The 25734-nt window shown below is 48.5% G+C and overlaps 1 protein-coding gene across 1 annotated transcript; it reads right to left on the minus strand.

Annotated features, from left to right (window-relative positions):
* Nucleotides 1-6120: 6120 nt before the first annotated feature.
* On the minus strand, nucleotides 6121-24544 carry LOC115082715 (zinc finger MYND domain-containing protein 10-like). The gene is made up of 4 exons (XM_029586908.1): nucleotides 24474-24544; nucleotides 13915-14067; nucleotides 7031-7119; nucleotides 6121-6271 (listed from the first exon to the last, which is right to left on the minus strand). Exons 1-4 carry the CDS (start codon nucleotides 24525-24527, stop codon nucleotides 6121-6123), a joined length of 447 nt encoding a protein of 148 aa, XP_029442768.1. The 5' UTR covers nucleotides 24528-24544.
* Nucleotides 24545-25734: the final 1190 nt, after the last annotated feature.

The following is a 25734-nucleotide window of genomic DNA, read 5'->3' on the forward strand; positions in this document are numbered from 1 at the left end:
ACTGGAAGGGAACCAATTCAGACATTTCCTTCACAAACTTTATAAAGGAGAAGTCCTCTGGAGTAAAGTAAAGGGTGGTGAAGGTAAATCATCAGTGTCTGGCAAGGAATCATCAGTCCAGGTTTCATAAGGAATCAGCACCTGTCCCTCTAGGAACTAGAGGGGGACGGGATGGTGAGATACCTGAAGTCCTGGCCTAGGCTCCGAAGGAATCGGAGGAATTTATTGGAGGCCACCGATGAAGGCATCAAAGGCACCAGTGCAGGCATCGAGGGCACACGATGGATGGCTCGGGTGGCGCTGACGGACGTATCAGCACCGATGGTTGGATCGGTGGCAAGGGACGTATTGGCATCGATGGCTGAGGCAGAACTCCCGATGGAGGGATGCAAAACGGTTGTTTCTCCTCCCGTTGACAATGTAAGCGGGAGGGGCACCAGAGCCATTGGTGACCCGGGGTCCATCGGTGGAAAAAGCGGCAATGAGCATTTCCATCCTGGAGAGCAGAATGGTGCCAATGCTGCCAGGAATTGGGTCGGTGGACGGTTCCGCAATCGGTAGCGGTGTCGGAGGAACCTGGAGTCGTTGCATCGCCTTGTCGATGGCCTCCTGAAACCATCCGGTCCAGTTCTTCTCGGAGACCTGGAGCAAGCAGCCCCGGCTCCTGAACAGAAGAAGGAGGCAGAGGCATAGCTGGAGGGACCACCGTTAAAGGCGGGAATCGCGGCTCCCGATCCCCTGTGGGTGAGGGGTTTGCCCTCGGTGACCCAGTCGCCGAAATGGCAGTGCCTTCCTCCTGGACGGGGTTTCTTCGACAGCGACTCGGACCATGGCGAGGGTCGATGATTTCGCCTCCCTCGATGGTTCCGAGACTTACGGTGTCGATGGCGAGTGTTTGTCTCTACGATCCCCTCAGTCCTGAGGGGGAGTAGAGGGTGTCGATGGCCGAGATGTCGTCAATGCCGGACGGTCACCGGACGGTGGTCGATGCTGGGCACGAAGTTGACGGTGCCGGTTCTGACGACCATCAATGCAATGGACGGAGTCGGGGTTTGAGCACAGAAGAGAAGTTCCATTTCTCCATTCTGGCCTTGCGACCTTTTGGTGTCATAAGGGCACATTTGGTGCAGGGTCAAGACATCGTGCTCACGTCCTAGACACATAACACAGACTTTATGGGGGTCTGTGATGGACATGGTGCGATTACAATCCGGGCACCGACGGAACCCCCGACACCATGGCCATGGAAAAAAAATCGAGCCGCGGTACGGTCGACGGCCAGTAGGCCGTGAGGGCCAAACTCGACGGTAATCGACGGAAAACAAGTAAAAACTTACCGGAGTAGTACCGCGGACTGAAAAAAGTTAAAGGAGGGGCCCCTGTGGGGGCAAATTGACTTTTAGTAATTCCGTGAGGAAAATTTCTGTCAGGAATCTCTGCAGAGCTCCTTTCCGCGAAGCTACTGCTGCGCGGAAAAAAGAAGACTGAAGGGGACCCCTGCTGGCTGCAGGGTAGTGCCATGCTGGGCATGCCCAGTAGGGGCCAGTCAAAGTTCTGGAAACTTTGACAGAAGTTTTCCATGATTGGGCTCCATCCTGTGATGTTACCCATATGTGAGGACTACCATCCTGCTTGTCCTGTGAGAAAAAGAGGTTATTTTCTTGTAGGTTTCTTCTAGCGTATTTTGAATTGGGACTAATATTTGGATGTCCTCAGCGTAAGGAAATGGGTCAAACCCAAACTATCCAGTGTGTGACCAATATTATTTGTTTTATTTTATATCTTATATTATATTATTATTATTATATTATTATATATCTTATGGGGGAAATTTCTGCCCGAAGTCTTCCTGGGCATTCTGCATCAGACATATTTCAGATCTTCCACAAAGAGAAACATCCATGATTGGAAAATCTTGAACACAGCACTAAGTGTCACTAAGATGTCTAACCTAGGAAAACTGAATTCTTTGTTCTCCTGTGGATCCAAGCAGGTCCTTCACAAATCTTAATGGAGCCTACTGAGAACAAGGGGAGGTTCCACCACCTGCTAGCAGACCTAAAGAAGCACACAATGGCTGAGAAATGCTAAGCCTTTCCCACGGAGAAGATCATAGCAGCAATATCTATCCCTTTCTAGGAACATCCTTTCCACTTTTGCTGAAACCAGCCAGAGAGCCTGAGAAAATTTGACAGGGATGGCGGCTAACCCAGGACTAGAGACTGCAGGTTTGGGGGTGGTATTCTGTGATTCAGGCATATAGGAAAATTGGTTCTAACCTGCTAATTTTCAATTCCTGTAGTACCACAGATCACTCCAGACTCCTGGATTTTGCCCTCCTTTCTAGGAGATAGAGACAGAAAAGGTTTCACCGACACTGCCACATAACCAGAGGTGCTACCTGCAGTCCTCAGTATTAATAAGTACCCAAGCCAAGATAGCTACAATACCAACAGCAATAATGACATAATATCCCCTGAACCAGCAGTGGGAAGAGGAAAGTCATAACAGGTAACCTTGCCCACACTAAAAACGTGCAGGACTAACAAAAAACATGTGTCCATCTTCAGATTAATTACAATAACCGATCGAGCAGACTCTCCAAATTTCCCTTCCTCGTTTGGGCGGGTCTCTGGACTGATCTGTGGTACTCCAGGATCGAAAATTAGCAGGTAAGAACAAATTTTCCTTTCGTTGTACATACCCAGATCAGTCCAGACTCCTGGATATACCAAAGCTTCCCTAAATGGGGTGGGACCACGAAGTCCCACTCGAAGCACACTCTCCCCAAAGTCCATGGTTTTTGGAGCCTGAACATCCAAACGATAATGCCTGGCGAAGTGTGCAATGACTTCCAAGTAGCCGCCTCTGCCAATCTCTTGTGGTGACACTTGTTGACATTTGGCTTAGGCCGCCACCTGGGAACGGGTAGAATGAACCCTTAAGCCCTCCAGGACCAGACAACTCTGACAGATATATGTGGAGCCAATGATTTCCTTCAATCACTGCGCAATCATGGTTTTTTGTTGCCTCATGCCCCCTTTTCACACTACTACACAGCAGAAAAGTTGATCTCACAACTGAAAGCTCTTAGTAACTTTAAGATACCGCAACAATGCGCATTTGACATCCAAAAGTTGCAACTCTTTCGCATGAGGCGCTGTAACCTCCAAATTGGGAAAACCAGGAGCTCCATTGTCTGACTTAAGTGAAAATGACGATATCACCTTTGGCACAAAGGCTGGAACCGTCCGCAAAGAAACCCCTGAATCAGAAATTCTCAAGAAAGGAAGGATCTCTACATGTCAAAGCTTGAAGTTCTGAGATCCTTCTAGCAGAACAAATCGCCACCAAGAAAACCACCTTCAAAGTGAGATCTTTTATAGTAGTCCTTTAAGAGGCTCAAACGGCACCACACACATACCTTTCAGGACTAATTTAAAGCTTCAGGAGGGACACAGCTTCTGAACCAGAGGGCACAAATCTACTTCGCCCCCCGTAGAAAACACACCACAGCCGGGATGCGCCACTAGAGCTACTCCCTGCACCTTGCCACGAAGTCAGCCCAAAGCTGCTACCTGAACTCTGAGGGAGTTAAAAGCTAGCCCCTTCACCACCACCCTCTTTGCAAGAAGGCCAGAATATCTCCTATGGATGTCCACGTAGTTTGAACCCCCTTCTTCACTTCACGCACCAAGCCTCAAAAACTCTCCAGACCCTCACATATGCCAAGGAGGGTGGAAGTCTTTTTAGCTTGCAAAAGAGTAGAAATTACATCCTCCGAATATCCTTCTTCTCCCTTAAGCATGCCTCTCAAAAGCCAAGCCGCGAGACAGTAGGAGCCGCCTGATCTGAAAATATGGGGCCCTGATGCAGAAGCTTTGGCAGACAAGCGAGTCTCAGACCGTCCACCGCTAGATTGAACAGATCCACAAACCAAGGCCGCCTCGGCCACTCTGGTGCTACCAAAATCACTTCGCCCCAGATAGATCTTTATCCATCGCAGATTTTTGCGAACACATACAGAAAAGAATGTCCCTCGGCAAAGGCAGAGAGAACTAAGGCATTGACCCCTTCTACTCTTCTTTCCCTTCTTCAACTGAAGAACCGTGGGCCTTGGCATTTCAGTAAGTTGCAAATTAGATCCATGTGTGGACTGCCCTATCTGCAACTGATGAGACGCATTGCTTCCTCTGACAGCTCCCACTCTCCGTGAAATAGCTGTTGCTAGCTGAGAAAATCTGCTTGTATATTGTTAGTGCCAGCAATGTAAGAGGCCGCAATAGCGCCAGATACTGCTCTGCCCAGCTGATTAATTCCTAGGCTCCTGTACAACCACCCAACTTCTTGGTGTCACCCTGCCAGTTGATGTAAGCCACTGTCATTGCATTGTTTGATAAGATCCTTACTGGCTTCTCATCTCAGCAGAGGTAGAAATGCTGTCAGCGCCCACGCGCACTGCTCTAGTCTCTAATTGATTGATGGACCAAAATGCTTCCTCCACCGACCACTGACCCTGGACGGACTGGTCCTGGCACACCACTCCCCACCCGGGGAGACTAGCATCGGTGGTAACAATCATCCAGTCCGAACCTCCAAATCCATTCCTTGCCTCAATTGGTCCCGACCAAGCATCACGAGACTGGATCTGGCCAACTCTGTTAAGAGCTGCGGAAGCTAAATTGCTTCGCAACGGGATCCAGGGGGGAAAGCAATGCAACTGCAGAGGCTTCATATGAGCAACCCCCCAAGGAAACCAACTCCAAGGTGGAAGCCATGTTACCAGGAGCCTGCAAGTAATCCCAGACCCTGGGTACCTGCTTCTCCAACAATCTGCGAACTTGCACCTGCAATTTCATAATGCACTCCTTGGTGAGAAAAATCTTCCCCAGCTTGGTATTGAAATGCGCCCCCAGAAACACCAAGATCTGAGTAGGGGAAAGGAATCTTGGCAGATTGACTATCCACCCCAGTGATCTCAAGTGCTGGAGGACCAAGTCCACTGCTTGCTGGAAAAAAGACCCTCTGACTTCGCCCGAATCAGCCAGTCCAGATATGGGTGAACCATTGTGGCAGCCTTGGTGGCCAAAAGCACCACGTAAACAAAAAAGCAACCAGCCCTCAGGACCAAATCCCCCAGCACAGCAGTCACAGTGACCGATAAGTGACCATGGAATCCACAACATTCCCTTCAGGGATAAGGGATAGAAAGCCCATTGAAAAGGAAGTCTCTGAAGCTGAAAATTCCTTTCATCCTCCATGCTTGCCCGTATCTTTCCCTGGGCTCCATTTCGAATCCAGGGGTATTAAGGATCAGAGTCAGATCCTTCAGCCTCATCCTGCCCCTATAAAGGCTTGAGACTTTGGCAATTTCCTACAAAATAGTTGCCCAGGGATAGGAAGAAGCATCCAATATGGAATGAAGCATCCCTATTGTACCAGCAGCTTCCATGGATTGGAACCCACTACGAAATCTCTGGGCTCAGGTAAGCATGGTGGATTAGGAACCACCGCGGTATTAAAAAACGTGCTTCTCTGGGGTTCAGTGCAGGAGGGTCATATCCCCCATTGGTGCTCTGCTGCAACAAAATGGACATCAGAGCCCCTTCTGAAACCTGGGCTCCGACAAGAAATTGTAGTTTGTATATAGTCTCAGCTGGTGGTCACCTTGCAGATACATCCTGCAACAGCAATCCTGAGATTTGCAGCAAATCTGGCAATATATACTACTTTCCTTAAACTAGATGCTGAGCAGAGCGCAGTCCTATTCCATGTTCTGCTTGTGCTCACTGGTGAATGATATGCAGTCCCCAACAACTTATTAAAGGGATACCTCAGACAGCACCAACATCGCTGACCAGTGCCCCCAACCACTACCTGCAAACCCGGCAAAAAAAAAACAACACAAAAAACAACTCTGCTGGTCATGGAACCCCTGCTGGAAAGGCTGGGAAGACTTACCTGCACCATTCCATCCCCCTGGCAGCATTTCAGAGCCCGCTTTCAAAAGGCACTGCGTAAAGTCTGCATATTGTGCAGAAAGAGGGCTTTACATTCCTCCGCGCCGCTATCACTCCCCCTTCAAGCACTGCCTGAGGAAATGAGAATTCATCTGTCACCTCAGGAACTGAGCACCAAAATTTTCTGTTCACCCGGCTTAACCAGGTCTTCACTGCCAACACAGGAGGCTTGTCCGCCATCTGCTGAAGAATAGAAATACTGGACAGACTGGTCATCAATGAGCTGACGTGCATAACTCACTTGTTCTAGACTGGTTGAAGAAGAAAGGAAAATTAGTTTCTTACCTGTTAATTTTTCGTTCCTGTAGTACCACAGATCAGTCCAGATGGATTTCTCTGTCTCCACCTGCTGGACAAGCAGGCTCAACCACAGTCTGGACTGATCCAGGTACGTACAGGGAAATAAAATTTCTCAGAAGACCTTTTTCCTTACTCTGAGATTACCCTCCAGGCTTAACCAAGCCTCTTATGGTAGCTGGGAGGTAACCCTTCATGTCTCATAATCCAGAAATTAATTTCTGATGCCTGGCCCACTGATTGCTGGAAGAGAATCAGACAAAGCTGAAATGAGAGAATGCCAAAAGCAAACCCCAAATGGAAGGCAAACCCAGTTTCAAACTTCTGCTACACCACTAGTACGTTCTATCATCTGCTAGAGGCAGAGATACTGGTTTTAATTGTTTATGCACCACATGTAAGCAGTGATAATGTCACAGAAAAAATCTTAGAACTCTGCCTCCATCTGCTGGAAGGGGAAAATAACCCATCTGTTTGGACTGGTGTTGCACGGTGAAAAAGAAGAAAAGTATGATTGTGCAGAGATGGGAAGAAAGAGATAGCAGAGGGACAGAGGAGAAAGAGCAAAACAGAGAAAGGGTGAAGACGAGAGAGACAGAGAAGGAGTGGGTGAGAGAAGGTATGACCGTGAAAGTACTGTACTTTCATCTCAACCTCAAGTTAAACACTAGCACTGTAGTACCAAATATATAGCCCAGCCTTTTTATGCTTACCTGTCTATGTTATCAGTGATGTAACGGAGCACAGACATAGCCTTTAGTGCAATTTCGAACTCCAGAGCTTCCGCTTGCTCCTGCAGCTCCTAAGAGAAAAATATGAAGAAAGAAAACAGGCAACAGGACTGCTCCTGCCTTTGTCCTAGATCCCACTAATAGTGGAAGAGGGACATAGGAGAGAGGGCTGACCCCACCTTTGCCCTACTGCCAGCTAACAAGGGAACAGTCACACAAGAGAGAGAACTGCTCCCATCTCTTCCATTAACTGGAATGCAGTCATCCAGGAGACAGTACTGCTGTCATCTTTACTTGTTAACAAGGAGAACAAAGCTGGCACTAGGCTTAAGAAGGTCCATATTTCCCACTAATGTTGTTGGGAGCAATATGAATGTACCGACTTCCAAGTGACCTTGAGGGTTTGCGAGAGGTTCTGGGTGGCATGGGGGTTAGGAGAGGACCCTGAGCCCACATGGACTTTTTCATATCGAGGAGGGAGGCTCTTTGGGCTGCTATGTCCAGCTTCTTTTAATTCATTTGGGTTTATGTGTGTGTGTGGGGGGGGGGGGTGTTACAGGAAGAGATTGGGTATTATGCTGCAATATGATTTTTACTTATTTTGTGGGGTGGGGGGGGGAAATCAAGTCTGCTGGCCAGGAAGAGATTTATAAGAAAATTATTCCTTACCTGCTAATTTTCGTTCCTGTAGTACCATGGATCAGTCCAGACGGTGGGTTATGTCCCCCGTCCAGCAGATGGAGTCAGAACAAAACTCGAGAGGAGGCACTATATAAGCCCCCTTCCCTTGCCTCACTCTTCAGTAAACTAGACTAGCAAAGCCAATAAGAGAGGAGACAGAGGGATCAAGTAACGAAACACCCAAACAAGGCAAAAAAAGTGAAAATTGTCTGAACATTACCCCAGTGGGAACTTGCCAACAGAACCGTAAACCATAACCATCCCTGGAGCCCCAGGGTACAGAGAGAAATAGCAGACAGACAGACTGACCTTCGAGCGGAGGCGAACAATCCGAAACCCCCCAAACACAGGGAGGGCATCTGGACTGATCCATGGTACTACAGAACGAAAATTAGCAGGTAAGGAATAATTTTCTTTTCCCCTGTACGTACCAGGATCAGTCCAGACGGTGGGATGTACCAAAGCTTCCCTTACTATGGGTGGGCCACAGACAGCCCCGCTCGAAGGACTCTATCCCCCAAAGGAATCCGATCCTGGCGCCCGGACATCCGAACGATAGTGGCCGCGAAGGTGTGGAGAGACGTCCACGTGGCCGCCCTGCAGATCTCCTGGGAGGACACTGAAGAGCTTTCCACCCAGGAAGTTGCCTGGGACCGAAGTGAATGTGCTCTAACAGACAGCGGTGGATTCTTCCCGGCCCCGAGATACGCGGCTGTGATCGCCCCCTTGAGCCAACGGGCAATGGTTGTCTTGGAGGCCACACGACCCTTCCGAGGGCCCAACCAGAGTATGAATAGGTGATCCGAGAGATGAAACTCGTTGGTGACCGCTAGGTATCATAGGAGACACCTCCTGACATCAAGCTTGCGGAGCTCCCTGGGTTCCGTCGAAGCGAAGGAAAGCAAATAGACAGACTGGTTGATATGGAATGCCGAGACTACCTTTGGTAAGAATGACGGGACCGTGTGCAAAGACACTCCTTCCTCGGTAAAGCGAAGATATGGCTCCCGACAAGACAACGCCTGAAGCTCCGAGATACAACGCGCCGAGCTGATCACCACCAGAAAAACTGTCTTGAGGGTGAGGTCCTTGATGGTGGCCGACCGAAGAGGCTCGAAAGGCGGACCGCCCAGTATACGGAGTACCAAGGTGAGATTCCAAGATGGACAAGGCGGCCTCAATGGCGGCTTCAGATGTCTAGCCCCCTGCAGAAAACGTACAATATCAGGGTGAGCCGACAGCCTCGAGTCCTGCCCATTGTGCAGGAAAGCCCCCAACGCCGCACTTGAACCTTAAGTGAATTATAGGCCAGCCCCAAATCCAGACCGGCCTGCAAGAACGAAAGAACCTGTGTCACCGAGGCGTGAACCGAACGAATAGTACGCGCCTGGCACCATACCTCGAAAACTTTCCAGACCTGCACGTAAGTACAGAGGTGGACGTCTTGCATGCCCGCAGAAGAGTGGAAATCACCCCCTCCGAGTATCCACGGCGCCTCAACTCTTGCCTCTCAAAAGCCAAGCCGCAAGACAGAAGCGATCTGCCTGCTCGAAAAATATAGGTCCCTGTCACAGGAGGTGGTAGAGATGATTGAGCCGCAGGGGTCCCTCCACTGCCAGATGAAGGAGATCCGCAAACCAGGGCCGTCGGGGCCATTCCGGTGCCACTAGAATAACCGGACCCTGATGGCTCTCTATGCGACGGAGTACCTTCCCCACCAGGGGCCACGGAGGGAAGACATACAGCAGGATCTTCCGAGGCCATGGTAGAACCAGGGCATCGACCCCTTCCGCCCCGGGTTCTCTTCGTCGGCTGAAGAATTGAGGGGCCTTTGCGTTTTCGGCCATGGCCATGAGGTCCGAGAGCTCCCATTCTCCGGGATCTAAGCGCTGTCGGCTTAGGAAGTCCGCCTGTACATTGTCCACGCCCGCAATGTGAGAGGCTGCCAGCCGGCTCAAGTTGACCTCCGCCCACTGCATCAGTCTGTCCGTCTCCAGCGAGATGTGACGGCTCCTTGTGCCCCCCTGACGGTTGATGTACGATACCATGGACACGTTGTCTGATAGGACCCCACCGCCCGGTGGTGGACCAAGGAAATAACACCCCGCAACGCCAGGCGTACCGCTCTCGTTTCCAGATGGTTGATGGGCCACCAGGACTGTTCCGCTGTCCAACGGCCCTGAATGGAACTCGCCCTGCAGACTGCTCCCCAGCCGGCCAGGCTGGCGTCCGTGGTGACAACCACCCAGTCTGGGACTTCCAGAGAGACCCCTCGTGCCAAGTGGCGAGGGACCAGCCACCAGCGGAGACTGAATCTTGCAGCTGTCGGTATTGGAAAAACCACCTGAAAATTCCCGAGACACACCGGCTTCCAACGGGATAGCAAGGCCCACTGAAGGGGACGCAGATGCGCAAACGCCCACAGGACTAGATTTATGGTGGATGCCATGGACCCCAGGACCTGTAGGTAGTTCCATGCTGTGGGTGCCTGGAGTGTCAGGAACCGCAGGATCTGTTCGAGCAAGGCATGTGCCCAGTCCGCACTTAGAAACACCTTTCCCCCGCCTGGTATCGAAGTGTGCTCCCAGAAAATTCAACGACTGGGATGGAGAGACTGCTCTTGGTAAAGTTGATGATCCACCCCAGGGACTGAAGTAATCGCACCACCTTCGACCGCTTGGACCCCCTCTGTTTGAGATTTCGCCCGGATGAGCCAGTTGTCCAGGTAAGGGTGCACCAGAACCCCATCTCAGCGCAGGGCTGCGGCCACCACGACCATAATCTTCGTGAAGACCCGTGAAGCTGTCGCCAAGCTGAACGGGAGTGCTCGAAACTGAAAATGCTGTCCCAGAATCTTGAAACGAAGATAGCGGTGGTGTGCCTGGTGGATCGGGATATGCAGGTACGCCTCCGTAAGATCCAAGGATGCGAGGAACTCCCCTGGATGGACCGTCGCCAGCACCGAACGCAGAGTTTCCATGCGGAAGCATGGGACCCGGAGGTATCGGTTGACCGTCTTGAGGTCCAGGATGGGCCAAAAAGTGCCTTCCTTCTTGGACACCACAAAATAAATGGAATAATGACTCCGACCCAGCTCGGCGGCAGATACCAGGGCAATCACCCCCAAGGAGAGAAGACGGTCGAGGGTTTGCCGGACTGCTCGTCTCTTGAGGAAGGAGCCGCACGGGGAGAAGAGAACCTGTCCCTGGGCGGGTGGACAAAATCCAAGGCGTAGCCGTGTCTTAGGATATCCAGGACCCACTGATCCGACGTGATTCGGGCCCACTCCCCGTAGAAGAGGGCAATGCGACCCCCCACCCTAGGAATCGGATCGTGGGTCGGCCTGGCATCATTGGGGTGGCTTTGAGGAAGTACTCTGGGGCTGTCCGCCCTTGCTGGGCCTGCGGCCCCGAAAGGACCGGTTCCAGGTCGGCGCATGAGAGGATGAAGTCCGAGACTTGGTGCTGCTGTTGCTGCTGTCTGGGGGGACAGTCGCTGACTACGGGAGCGATACCTGGTGGAGATGAAGGATCTAGATGCTCGCGGCCTGTCCTCCGGGAGCTTGTAAACCGCATTCTCGTTGAGGGACTTGATGATCTGGTCCAAGTCCTCCCCAAAGAGGAACTTACCTTTAAAAGAAAGCGAGCCTAGGCGTGTTTTGGACGAGGCATCCCTGACCAATTTCGCAGCCACAGCAGCCGACGAGCCGAGACCGCTGCTACCATCGATCGGGCCTGGACCCTAAGGAGGTCATACAAGGCGTCCGCCCCATAGGCTATCACGGCCTCTAACCGATCCACCCTCTGGGCCTCCGCTTCCGGAAAGGCCTGGAAAGTGAGCAATTGTTGTACCCATCGGAGTCCCGCTCTTTGCGCAAGCGAACTACAGATGGCCGCTCGCAGACCCAACGCCGAAACCTCGAAGATTCTCTTGAGATAAACCTCCAACTTCCTGTCCTGGAGATCCCTCAGCGCTGTGCCGCCCGTGACCGGGATGGTAGTGCTCTTTGTCACGGCCGAAACTGCGGAATCCACAGCAGGGACCCTGAGGAGCTCCAGGAATCTTCTGGCAGGGGATAAAGTTTGTCCATTGCTCTACTGACCTTGAGGGAGGCCTCCGGTGAATCCCATTCCCTGGAAATCAGTTGTAAGAAAGTGGGATGAGTTGGGAACGCCTTCATCAAAGGACGAAGGCCTGCCAGCAGAGGATCCCCCTTCCTGCCCTGAGAAGTGTCTACCACCGGTTCCGGGGGGGCATCGATATCCATTTCCTGGAGAATGTGGGGAATGAGGTCGTCCAGCTCATCATACTAAAAAATTCGTAGGACCCTTGGGTCGTCCCCCTCCACCTGGGAAGCTAACGTGGGTTCATCCCCCGTGTCCTGGAGCGGATCCCCTGCCGGAGGGTTGCTGGGTCCACCAGCTGGGGCCAGCGGGACACGGGAGGGCCCCAAATCTCCTGCGTGGGGCAACGCCCTACCCTGAGGAGAAGACCCCTCCAGGGACGATCCCACTCGCGCCAGTTTGGGAGGAGGAGGGAGCCCCCCAGAAGCCTCCGAGGGCTGATACCTACACTGCAAGAAAGCCCGGTGCATTAGAACCACAAACTCGGGCGAAAACTCCAGCGGTCCCTGAGGGAAACAATCCTGGTCCTCCCCCTTCCGACCGCCAGGCTCCGGGCCGGGGAATGGTGCTGAACCGGGAGGCAACACCGGCATCGGGCCTTCCACCAGGAACGGGGCCTGCCGCTTCCGAGACGCGCGGTCCTCACTACGAGGACCCACGGTCTCGTCCCCCTGCCGGGCGGTGCCTTCCCCATCGGGAAGGCAGATGTCGCAGAGCCCCTCCTGCGAGAGCCGACCACCCTGCCTGCCGCAGGCAGAGTACTCTGAGGAGCGCGGCATGGCAGGTTCGGCGAGGGAGAGCTGACAGGGAAAAAAGCGCGCGAGTCGCGCTGCAGCAACGCAGGGGGCACACGGACCCCCCCCCCCCCACTGACCCAGTGAGAGCGCCAAAGGACGGGGCCTCCCGGCGTCCGGCGGTCCCGGGAGAGGGCCCCGCGGACCGCGGGTCAGTAGCGGCGGAGGACAATGCAAGATAACGGGGGAGGGAGGGGGAGGGACTAGAACCACTAGTTTGCACCCCGGGTCCGGCCCGAATTCAGAGACTACGAAGGTAAACCTGGAAAAGGATCTTACACAAAAAACTCCCCAACACTCCCCCAAAACCCAAAGGATAGCGCCCTGAGAGGTGTGGGGGGGGGGGAAGGTACAGACCTGGAAGCAAGCACTTCACGTCCCTTCAGGCAGAGCCTGCTGAGTCCCCCCAGAAACTTATCTGTTTCAAGAAATTATTCCTGTTTCTTTTTCTTTTTTTTTAATACTTGATCCCTCGATGAGAAATACACAAAAGAAGGCAGAAAACTAGAAGACCTAATCTCCTGCACTGGGGAGTGCAGAGTCCCCTGCTCACATCTGCTGGAGTCAGAAGAATACTGAAGAGTGAGGCAAGGGAAGGGGGCTTATATAGTGCCTCCTCTCGAGTTTTGTTCTGACTCCATCTGCTGGACGGGGGACATAACCCACCGTCTGGACTGATCCTAGTACGTACAGGGGAATTTAAGTTACCCAGCTATATTCAGAATATAGCTGGGTAAGGCTAAAGTTATCCTGCTAAGTTTACCAGGAAAACTTTAACCAGATATATATTAAGAGGCATAGCTAAAATTATCCAGAAAATGTATTCAACAGGTAACACTGCCACTCACTGGCCTACTGAATATCGACTTATGGGGCAAACTAATGGGGCCCCAGGGAGCTCCAGATTAACTTTTTATTATTTTTCCCTCAGTCCTCCACTCCTTTCTCTTCTCTCTTTGCTTACAGCCCCTAATAGCATAATGAATGGTGGCATACAAAGATCAAATGGGCCATCCAGTATGCCCAGGAAAGTTGTTTTTTTTAGGGTTGTAACTGCCGCTCCGTGCAGGTACCATCCTATGGTTTGGTTTTTTTTTTTAATTCCGGTACCATTCTTTTCTCCACCACCTCCACTTTTAATATTTATCTCACAAGATTTTTTGGCATTGTTTATTCTACTTCTGTCTGAAACTTAGTTCTGGCACCTTAAAAGTCAGTGATTTATGAAACTCTGCAACTTCCTGCCTGCACACCTAGAAACACAGACCTGCAAAGATGATGTACTGTTCAGATCTCCAGTGATCGGACTGTCTTGCTTCGGGGTTTCTGTGCTGGTGGTTTGAGCCACAAGCAGGGTTAGCTTTCGGTGGCAATAATCAATCAAATCCAGGACTGTATCTTCAGCTGACTCACACAACTCCTGCATGACAAGAGAAAGTATGAGTGCTTCTCCAGGTCAGAACACTTCCTGTGACTGACCCTAGGGGATATTCTTCAGACCTGGATCTGCTCCCACCCACAGCATTCTGGGTTTTGTAGAATTGTTGCCTCAATAGAAAAAGTTCCAGAATTCTGTGGGATGGAAGTAACACAGCAGAAACAGTTGAAAAAGTTTGTGTTCATGGGGTCAGAAATACCAAAATATGCTTTGGATACATGATATTTCATATGTGAATGTCAGTGAAATTTTAGTTAACTGAATCTAATTTATCACGAATTAATAAGACAGTTTCAAAAAGAAAACACTAACTGAACTGTAACTTTAAAGTGTTCAGCTTTGCTTTTAATTTGATTAAATGATATTAATGACAAACATTTACAAAACACATCATCTCAATCTCAGCCCTGCTGTTGTGTTTGGCGGTCCATGGGCTGCTCCCACGAACCGCCAGACTCACCTCTCCTGGCGGGCCAGTTCTGCTGCTCAACACAGCAAGATGCTGCTGACAAACACACTGCGCCTCCCCCTAGGCGCGTGCATGCACCACTTTTGCTATTTAAAGGGACCGCGGCAGGAAAGCTCCATCAGCACAGCTTAATAATAGCCCATCAGCACAGCCTTATATAAGGGTAGCTCCCCGGAAGCAACTTGCCTCAGCAACAGGTCCAACTACTTCCTAGTAGTGTGTTTGCTTCCCACATTACAGCCTTCATCCAGCCTATCTTCAGCCTTCATCCAGCTTGTCTTCAATCCTTGTCCACCTATCTTCAGTCTTTGGTCCTGTCTGTTCCATGCACATTGCCCACTTGTTCTAGTCCTTGCTTACTTGCTGTCCTGGGATAACACCTATTACAAGGTAAGCAATTTTGCTTTATTCCAGGACAAGCAGGATGCTAGTCTCACATATGGGTGATTAGCAAGCTAGAGGCTGAATCATTTGATATTGAGGCAACAGTGAAGTATTGTTGAAATGAATCAGCCGAAGATCATAGCAGGTTGGTGTAGAAGGAGTTGGGATTACACTGGAAACAAGTTCTTTAAGACAGATTGTCCATATGCTGAATCTTGTCTTCCTTCTTTGTCTAAACAGTAGTGAGCTGCAAAGGTGTGAAGAGAACTCCATGTGCTGCTTTACAAATGTCCAGAATAGGTACAGAGCGAAGGTGTGCTACTGAGGTTGACATTGCTCTGACTGAATGTGCTTTTACTCGCCCTTGAAGAGTAAGGCCTGCTTTCTCATAACAAAACTGTATGCAATCTGCTAACCAGTTTGACAAAGTATGTTTACCCACTGCTTACCTGGTTTGTTTGGATCATAGGATACAAAGTTGACTGGATTTCCTTTGGACTGTAGTGCGGTTTAAGTAGAAGGATAGCGCACGTTTACAGTCCAAGGTGTGTAAGGCTCTTTCTCCCTGGTGGGAATGAGGCCTAGGAAAGAATGTTGGTAGAACTATGGATTGGTTCAAATGAAATTCCGTGACTACTTTTGAAGGAATTTGGGATGAGTACGGAAGACCACCCTGTCATGTAGGAACTTTGTAAAAGGTTCGTATGTGACAAGAGCTTGTAGTTCACTGACTCTTCTAGCTGATGTAATGGCTATGAGGAATACAGTTTTCCATGTAAGATATTTAAGGTCACAGGTATCTATGGGTTCAAAGGAGAACGCATAAGCCTGGCTAATACCGTTCAGGTCCCATTGTATGCTTGGGGAATGAACTGGAGGTTTAATGTGAATTAGGCCTCTCAAATTTACTGACGAGAGGCTGTGTAGAGATAGGTGCATCTCCCAGCTTGTTATGGTAAGCTGAGATTGCACTCAAATGTACTCTTACAGATGAAGTCTTAAGACCAGAGTCTGAGAGATGGTATAGGTAATCTAGTAGTGAGGTAGTGGGGCAAGTGAAAGGATCTAGAGCTTTCTGAGTGCACCACAAAGTAAACCGTTTCCATTTGTAGGAATAATTCTTTCTAGTGGAAGGTTTACGTGAAGCTATCAGCACTTGAGATATAGTGGTTGGAAGGTTGAGTGGTTGTAAGATCAAGCTTTCAACATCCATGCTGTCAGGGACAGGGAGTGAAGGTTGGGATGGCGCAACTGACCCTGTTCCTGAGTTATGAGATTGGGAGCTACTCCCAGGCGAATTGGATCCCTGACTGAGAGATCTAGAAGTGTGGGAAACCATACTTGTCGAGGCCAGTATGGGGCTATGAGTATCATGGTCCCTTGTCCTGTTGTAGCTTCACTAGAGTTTTGGTTATGAGTGGTATCGGTGGATACGCATATAACAGGCCTGAATTCCAATGGCGAGCAAAGGCGTCCTTGGTAGGCTGTTCTGCTGCGGAGGAGAGCAGTAATTGTTCACTTTGTAGTTCAGATGGGATGCAAAGAGATCTATTGTTGGTTGACCCCAGCGTTGAAAGATCTTGGTTGCTATCGCTGGATCTAGGGACCACTCGTGTGGTTGGAACTGACGGCTGAGGCGATCTGCTACTACGTTGTGGATGCCCGCTAGGTAAGTGGCCCGTAGAAGAATTGAATGTGTCAGGGCCCAGTCCCAAATCTGTGCTGCTTCTTGACAAAGGAGGTAGGAACCTGTTCCCCCTTGTTTGTTGATGTACCACATAGCTACTGTGTTGTCCGTTTGGATCAGAACAGTCTTGTGTGAAAGGCAGTCCTTGAACGCATGTAGGCGCATAGCTCGAAGCTCCAGGAAGTTTATTTGAAAGGAGGCTTCGAGTTTTGTCCACGTGCCTTGTGTCTTTAGATGACCAATGTGTGCTCCCCAACCTAAGGTGGATGCATCTGTAGTTAAAGTCACTTGTGGAACTGGTTGCTGGAAAGGTAGGCCTTTGAGCAAGTTGTTCATTGATGTCCACCAGAGAGGGAAGGAACGCAGATCTTGTGTTATCTGAATGGGAGTGGACAATGGTTGAATGGCTTGAATCCACTGATTTTTGAGTGTCCATTGCATTAGTCGCATGGTCAGTCTGGCCATGGGAGTGACGTGAACTGTGGAGGCCATGTGTCCGAGTAGGGTGAGGCACTGATGAGCTGTAACTCGAGACTGATTGCGAAAGAGTGCCAGGAGAACGAGTGTTTGAGCACGGTCTCTTGGAAGAAAAGCTTTTGCTGAGATGGTGTTAGATCTGCACCTATGAACTGCAACAGGTGAGATGGTGTGAATGGGATTTCTGGTAATTGAGAGAAACCCAAGGAGTGAAGCAAGTTGACTGTGAGCTTGAGGGAATTGAGAGCTCCATCTTGTGTTGACTCCTGATAGCCAGTCGTCCAAGTAAGGGAATACATGCACTCTTTGTTTGTGAAGATGTGCCACCGCTACTGCAAGACACTTTGTGAACACTCGAGGTGCTGAGGCTAGGCCGAATGGGAGCACTCGGTATTGAAAGTGTTGTCCTTCGACCAGAAATCGCAGGTACTGGCGATGAGGAGGAAAGATGGGAATGTGAGCGTAGGCGTCTTGAATCCAGAGAGCAGAGCCAATCTCCTTTTTGAAGAAGAGGTAGCATGGTGCCTAACGATACCATCCTGAATTTTTCTTTTTTGATAAATTTGTTGAGATTTCTGAGATCCAGGATTGGACGTAGACCCCCGGTTTTCTTTGGAATGAGGAAATATCGGGAGTAGAATCCTCTGCCCCACTGAGGCCTGGGAACTGGTTCTATGGCCCTGGCTCTCAGAAGGGTGGATAATTCTGCTTTAGGATTTTGGAGTGATGATTCACTGTCCAAGATGAAAGAGGAGGATTTTCGTTTGGTACAGTGAGAAAATCCAATCGGTACCCATTGGTCTGTTGTGATGGAGGTCCAAGTGTGATGGTAATAAGTTATGCGACCTCCGACTGGTAAGTGTGGAAGAGGATTTTGATAGGGACTTCTGCTCTCTGGTTGAATTTCAAAAGCCTGATGTAGATGTAGTCTGAGCAGGCGGTTGGGGCCTAGTAGGCCTTTGTCGAACCTGGAACGCTGAGTGGGGTGGTTGCCTGGCTCGGCCTGGTGAGGGTAGTATCGCGAGGACGATAGTAAGGTCTCCTTACTTCTCTTCTAGGAGGCCTCCTAGAAGGTTGATGTGTCTCCTGAGGAATTAGGACAGTTGTTTGAGGGTTTCTGTGTGGTCTTTTATGGTCGCCACTGCCTCTTTGACCTTGTCTCCAAAGGTTTTCACCCAGACAAGGTAGGTCGGCCAACTCTCTTGGACTTCTGGCCTTAGTTCAGAAGATTTTAGCCAAGCCCATCTCGAGCCGTAATACCTGAGGCTGATAATCGAGAAGCCGTTCGAAACTGTCATATGTGGCTCTCACTTTGTGCTTGCCTGCTTCTAGGCCTTTATGCATAGACGGAAGAAACCTCTTGAAACTGTTCTGGAAGTTCTTGAGCGAGACCTTCTACCTGTTTCCATAGATTGCACTGGTACTGGTTCATGAATAATTGGTAAGAGTTTATCCTTGAGACCAGCATTGCACCCTGAAAAATCTTTCTTCCTAAACTGTCCAGGAAACGACTGTCCTTCCTGGAGGTGTGGAAGCATGTGTCTTAAGCCTCTTAGCTTTCTTCTGGGCTGATTCAACTACCACCGACTGGTGTGGTAGTTGAGATTTTTGAAAGCCGGGTATGGGTTGGACGAGATATGTGGCATCTGCACGCTTGTTAACTGCAGCCACTGATCCAGGGTGCTCCCACATTCTGTACATGAGCTCTTGAAGGACTTCATGTACTGGTATAGCCAATATCTCTTTAGGTGGATCTACAAATTAGTACCTCTAATGTCTTTGTCTGGTATCCAGTTCAGATAGAAGTGAAAATGGTATGGTTTCTGACATTTCTTTGATGAAGTTGGAGAAGAAAGATCTTCCGGAGGCGATTTTCTCCTATCCTCTGGTGGTGAAGGTTGAGATAACATATCTTCATCAGATGAGACATCTACCTCAGACTCAGTATCAGTGTCCACTGGGTGAGCTGATGGTCTGAGAGGTTTGAATGGAATCTCAGGAAGTTGTGGTGATTGTGGTCTCATAGGTGGGAGAATGCCAGAAGGACCAGGTAAAGGCTCTGGAAGTGTATCCTGATCCACATCATGAGGTGTACGGAAAAAACCTGGATTAAGGTGTCCAATTTTCTCCATGAGAGGCTGGAAAATGGAGACTTCTTGACCTGGCATCGATGGTTTCATCGGTGCTGGCACCGGAATTGGCATCGACAGCATCGGCGGTCCATGCGCAGGAATAGGCGGAATCGGCATCGATGGCGGTGGAATGGCCGGAATCGGCATCGAGGGTACCGGTGCCGGAACGGGGTCATCGGTATCGGGGGCGATATCCCCGTCGGTACCGGAATCGGTGTCAATGGCATCGCTGGCGTAGAAGGTTGAGGCCTCGGTATTGCCTCGAGGAATGCTTCCCGTACCGCTTGACGTATATAAACATCAAGTTCCGCCCGCATGGATGGTGAGAACAGAGCACCCATGGGGGAGGCCGTAGTGGCGATGCCAGTACCTCCTCAGAGCCCTGAGAAGGTACGGTTTCCTGCGCCGGAATCGGCGGGGATCGCCTGTCGATGGCTCCAAGCCTGAACCTTGAGCCGAGGTTTCTTAGTTGTCAATCCGATTTCTGTCGATGGCTCACCGGGAATCGTGGCGGTAGATGCCGTATGCGGCCTACGATGCCGATGGCGATGTTCTCTTTTTCCCGGGCTTTTTCACTACCCGATGTCGATGCCTTTGACAATGGAGAGGGGGAGGAAAAAGGAGCATCTCCCGACTCACCTGGTAGACGTTTTTTCAACACCACCTTTCGAATCGACCTAGCCAGAGACGATTGTGTTGAAGAAGATGGTGCGGGCAAGAGCTGTATTTTGAACAATTGTTCCATTTTCTCCAGCCGGAGACGACGGCCTTTTGATGTCATGGTGGCACATAAGGGACAAGCCCTAACATCGTGATTCTCACCAAGGCAGAGAACACAAGCTTGGTGAGGGTCGGTAATGGACATGTTTCTGGTGCACTTAGGGCACTTTTTGAATCCTGAAGCCATTTTGGGCTGGAGAGCCGTCGACGACCAATGACCAGGGACTAAAACTTGGTCAAAAAACGGAACGGAACCGCGAAAGAGGGTAAAAAACTTTTTGAAGTTTAAAGTTGTGGAGAATTCTCCACAGGACTCCTAGGAACTGCGAGGCTAACTGCTCCGCGGAAAAAGAAGACTGAAGGGAGACCCCTGTGGCAGGGAATATCATGGCATTACTGTTCGTAACTGGAAGGGGAAATTAAAGAATATATTAATTTTAATGTACAGGATGACATTAACCCTTCAATGGTTTGGGAAGGCCTTAAAGCAGTAATTAGGGGTCGATTAATAGCAAGGGCGTCCTATGTGAAAAAGATTAGGCTACACAAACAACAGCTGCTCCGGCGAGAGATCCTGGATCTGGAACAAATCCATAAACAAACCTTAAATAAGGCCTGTTATGCTAAGCTCCTGCGGGCTAGATCTGAATTCTCGTCTCTTGAGTTAGAAACTATAGCTTTTCAACTGCAGAGGCTACAACAGGAACGATTTGAAGGTGGGAATAAGGAGGGTCGCTGTTTGGCTCGATACTTGCACAAACAAGTAGCCCAGCGGCAAATTACACAAATTAAATCAGAAAGGGGCACTTTGCTCACTAAGCCGGAGGATATCGGCAAAGATTCATGGATTTCTACAGGGCCCTTTATACCGCAGATCCCCTGATTCTAACTGATCGTATTGACCAGTATCTGCAGGACATAACTCTCCCTGGAATATCTGATCTTGAAAGGCAGTTTTTTGATAAAGATATCACGGAACAGGAAATAGTACAGGTGATTAAGGGGTTAAAAGTCAACAAGGCACCCAGGCTTGACGGGTACACAGCCCTATTCTACAAAAAATTTGCCACCCTAATCATTCCCTTATTGCAGGAATGGTTCAACTCATTGAAGTCTGGAAATCCTCTTACGATTAGTGCCAATGTAGCTGGGATTTCTATACTGGCCAAGCCGGGACGGGACCCGGCTGTGTGTGGATCATACAGACCTATCTCCTTGATCAATATTGACCTAAAGATTTTTGCTAAGATCCTCGCAAATAGACTAAAGAGGGTCATGACCAAACTAGTACATCTGGACCAGACGGGGTTCATACCGGGCCGCATGATGGCAGACAATGTCAGGAAGGTAGTGAACCTCATCTGGTTGGTACAGAGGCAGGGGACTCCAGCAGTATTATTGTCTATAGATGCTGAGAAGGCTTTGATATGATCCACTGGCCATATCTTTTCAGTGTCTTGAGGAAAATGAACTTTGGTGACTCTTTTTTGGCATGGTTGCACAATTTATATGCCCAACCCCAAGCGAGGGTAAAGGTTAATGGTATATACTCGGAACCGCTGCCCATCCAGCGAGGTACACGGCAGGGGTGTCCCCTTTCGCCACTTCTTTTTGCCCTTTTTTTAGAACCCTTAGCTCATCATATACGTGCCTCAGGTGATATTCATGGGGTTCACTTGGGATCGTCAGAGCACAAAATAGCTATGTTTGCGGATGATGTCCTATTTATCCTCACTAAACCAGATCTTTCACTCCCGGGGACAATTGCAGTGCTGCAAGACTTTAGTAAAGTCTCCAGGTTCAGATTAAACCTTGAAAAATCTGAAGCGCTCAATTTAACTTTAGGAGACGAACAGAGGGCGCGTTTGCAGTCCAAACTTCCCTTTAAGTGGGCGGCACATCACATTAAATACTTGGGTATAGGTATTGGCAAGAATTATGGGGACCTCCTGGAATTGAACTATAAACCCCTCTGGCAAACACTCTCTAAGAATTGGACATTTGGTCTGGCCTCTCCCTCTCATGGTTGAGGCAGATAGCTGCGGTAAAAATGAATCTCTTACCACGGCTTTTGTATCTATTCCAGTCACTTCCTATATCTATCCCCAATAACATGCTGACGTGTTGGCAAAGACGTGTTTTTAACTATATTTGGAAGCGGAAGCCACCTCGGATTCGAAGGGTAGTAATGTTTCAACCTACTAGTAGGGGGGGCTTGGGAGTCCCCAACCTACAGTGGTATTGGGCGGTCGCTCAGTTAATGGCCATAATTATCTGGCATAAAATGTACGACCAGCCGCTTTGGGTAAATCTTGAACAGGATATAGTGGGGCATATGCCATTGCGGGCCATGCTTTGGCAGCCTAGGGACACTTGGCTGAGAGATGGTGAAATTGCCCCTACCACAAAGACGACTTTAAATACATGGGAGAAATGGAGGGTGCATTTTGTTGGCACTCGCCGTTATTTCTATAGTACCGCCCTTAATTATAACATAAAATTTGCAGCGGGACAAGCACTTTCACACTATCATCACTCATTGCTCAGTAGGGGAATTGCTCAATTTGAGCATGTCTGGGGCTCTCAGGGATTTCTCACCTTTCCAGAGCTTCGGGAGAAGTGGCAGTTACGTGAGCAAAATATATTCTTGTATTTGCAACTTCGACATTTTCTACTGTCAGAGAATGTGGGGGTTGAGCTTCGGAAGGGGAAAACAATACTGGAACATTGGTGTAATAAAGCAGACAGTCAGTCTGGCATTATTTTCAATCTTTATGGCTTCCTGGGTAATGTTGTGAGGCTCGCGGCCCCTTATGAGAAGGCTTGGGAACGTGACTTGGGCAAACATATCTCTCCAGAGACCTGGGAATTAATCTTTCAAAACACAAAATGCAGCTCGATTTCGGCCACATTAACAGAAAATGGGTATAAAGTATTAATGCGATGGTACTTGACGCCTGTTCAGATACAGAAGATTGTACCAACGTTTAGTGCCGATTTTGGAAAAAGTGTGGGGGGACTGGCACTTACTTCCATATGTGGTGGACTTGTCAAAGGTGAACATGTTTTGGGAAGACACCCAAAAATTGGTTGCAGGTATTCTAGGCTTAGAGGTCCCCCTAGCTCTCTGAGCATGTTTTACCGAATGTGTCTCCACCAGTCCCTCACTATCAATGGTTACTCACACACCAAATCATCCTTGCAGCCAGGTGTGAGCTAGCTCTGTTTTGGAAGCGACCAGACCTCCCTACTAGGGAAGCAGTGGTAGCCCGACTTGACCATAACTGCTATCTTTATAAGCTAACTGCGATTAAAACTTTGCCTAAATATTATAGAATATGGGATCCTTATCTGACATGGAGGAATCAACTGTCATAGAATCTATGTGCATGTATTTTATATGAGAGACGACTTGTTAATGTATAAACCTGCTCACTACAGTGGTCTAAGAATAAGACTGTATTATATGTACTCCAGTTTATATATTCTTGATTGCAGTACTCTCAGTCGGGGGGGGGGGGGGCTGGATGGGGGTTTAATCTTGCATTGATAACTTGTTGGTTGCCTAGTGTCTCACTGTTTGTATATTTTACATGTGAAGACCAATAAAAATTGTCAATCAAAAAATCATGGCATGGAGGAAGAAAAAGTAAACAAACTGTAGAAAACTTCCCCCGAAGGCTGTGAGGAGCAGGAAACAGCGAAAAACCTCCGCTCAGGTAAGAAATGACCCAGTAAATTTCCTCTGAAAGAGTCCTATGATATATATATATATATTTTATTTATTTTTTTTTTAAAGCAGAGGAATGCCGCTTCTCTGCAAGTGCTGCCCTGAGGTAAACGGCTTCTCAGGGCAGTGGGTCGTTGTGGGGTGAAAGGTTGGACCACCAATGTGCACCCCCTAGACAGCCAAAACTGAATCTGTGAAGTAAAAAATTACAGACACTTAACCCAAATTTAAAACAACATTAAACTAGCCTGCTGCCGGTTCTGCCTGTAAGAAGTTTTACTTAGAAAGCAGGGTGAAAGGAGAAAGGTCTCTGAAACTTTCTCGGGTTATATATTTCTTTTTTTTTTTTATATGATCCATCCAACAGAGAGAAACAAAAATTAGTGAAAGTAGATATGGAAAGGGAAATGCAAACTCTCTAGAGAGATTAGTAGGGAACCGCAGGTTCTGTGACTTTCCTCTGCTGGAGTCAGAGCAATACTGGAGGGACGCAGAGGGCGCACCTGTGACTGGGAGAGCGCCCTTCAAGTTTTCCTCTGACTCCCTCTGCTGGAAGGGGGACATAATCCATTGTCTGGACTGATCCGGGTACGTACAGGGAATACTTTATCTTTCTTTGCCTCAAATATAACTGAAAGCACATTATTTGTCTTGTTCTGACTTTCTTGGTTAAAAAAGAAAAGATTAAGTAAAAATGCTGCTGATGATTCTTACAGATTCAAGAATGTTGCTAGCGACTACCCTAGCAGTGTGCTGCTCCTCCAAAACTCTGCAAAGAACATCCTTTACCTTGTGATAGAAGACAGTCTCCAGAAGATTGATAATTGTTGCCTCATGATGCATCTACAAGTATAGGAGGGAAGCAAAACATGAAATGAAAAGCAAAAATAAACCACAAATCACCAAAGAAAAATTCAATAATAGTTCAGAATTGAAGAATGAAGGGATGCTTTATATTGTTTTGTGTGATTTATGAATTTGAATGTTTGCATTTAGGGGAAGGATGAGGGTTGTAGTTATGAAATTAATTGGGCTGCTTAGTTTTTCAGTAAATATTCATGAAGGCAAATTATGCTAATTGGGCATCTTACAATTGTTATTTTTCAGTATAACCTGTTATATGTATTCCCTTTTATACATATTTTTATAGGTAAATTATTTAGTGAAAATTTGCTTGCTGCCAGACTTCTGGTCTTAGGGGATGGTTTAGAGAGGAAGACAGTTCTGTCTGGTGTATTTCGGAACAGTATCAAATGCTAAATCATAATTTGGTCAGCTTATTATTTTATCCAACTGGGCAACTAATCTTAATAAGATTGGCAGGAGGCACCCTTTTAAATATGGAGACAAGTTTTGAAAAAACTCAATTGGATAGAAGAGATTTATTCTCCATTATATCCCTTATTTGCAAATGCACAAACTCGCCTATTACCTTTTTCCCGGATATGGAAATATGGTTTAAGCAGGGTTTAAGATTTTTGGATCGGTTATGGATGGGATCTTCCTTTACTACCTTTGAGGATCTAAGGGGTAAATTTCATGTGCCATTACATACTCATTACATTTATCTGCATATAGGGAGACTGAATTTTGAGTGGGCTACGGGAGAGAAATCCCTTCATACAAAAAATCTTATTGAAAAAATATTAACACAGAAGGGACCTGTGCTCAAGGGTATCACAAAATTATATCGTTACTTAGTGTTTAGTGATAGAGAGATAGATACTACTGCATTGCTTATTGAACAATGGAATCATGATCTCCAGTTAGAATTAGATGAATCTGATTGGCAATTGATATGGGGATCAGCAGCAAAGATATCTATCTTCAATAAAAGTCAGGAGCTCATGTATAAATTATTACATAGAGTATACAGATATCTAGTGGTGGGGGGTTTCTAAATGTAGCTCCTCTAGTTCTTATTGTTGGCGGCAGTGTGGGACTCTTGGGACCTATTTACATATGTGGTGGAACCATGTTAAGGTACAGACATTTTGGGGAGAGATACATATAATTGTTCAGCATATAGCTGGCTCCTTTGATATCATCC

Source organism: Rhinatrema bivittatum, unplaced genomic scaffold (genome assembly GCF_901001135.1).
Source record: "Rhinatrema bivittatum unplaced genomic scaffold, aRhiBiv1.1, whole genome shotgun sequence".
NCBI classification, from domain to species: Eukaryota; Metazoa; Chordata; class Amphibia; order Gymnophiona; family Rhinatrematidae; genus Rhinatrema; species Rhinatrema bivittatum.

What these genes read in the sequence shown, in the direction of transcription:
- LOC115082715 (XM_029586908.1), bottom strand. Translation starts at nt 24,527, where the DNA reads ATGCATCATGAGGCAACAATTATCAATCTTCTGGAGACTGTCTTCTAT. An exon ending in AGACTGTCTTCTATCACAAG is followed by an intron (nt 14,068 to 24,473) that starts GTAAAGGATGTT and finishes CTTGTCATGCAG; the next exon opens with GAGTTGTGTGAGTCAGCTGA. An exon ending in ATCACTGATAACATAGACAG is followed by an intron (nt 6,272 to 7,030) that starts GTAAGCATAAAA and finishes TTCTTCAACCAG; the next exon opens with TCTAGAACAAGTGAGTTATG.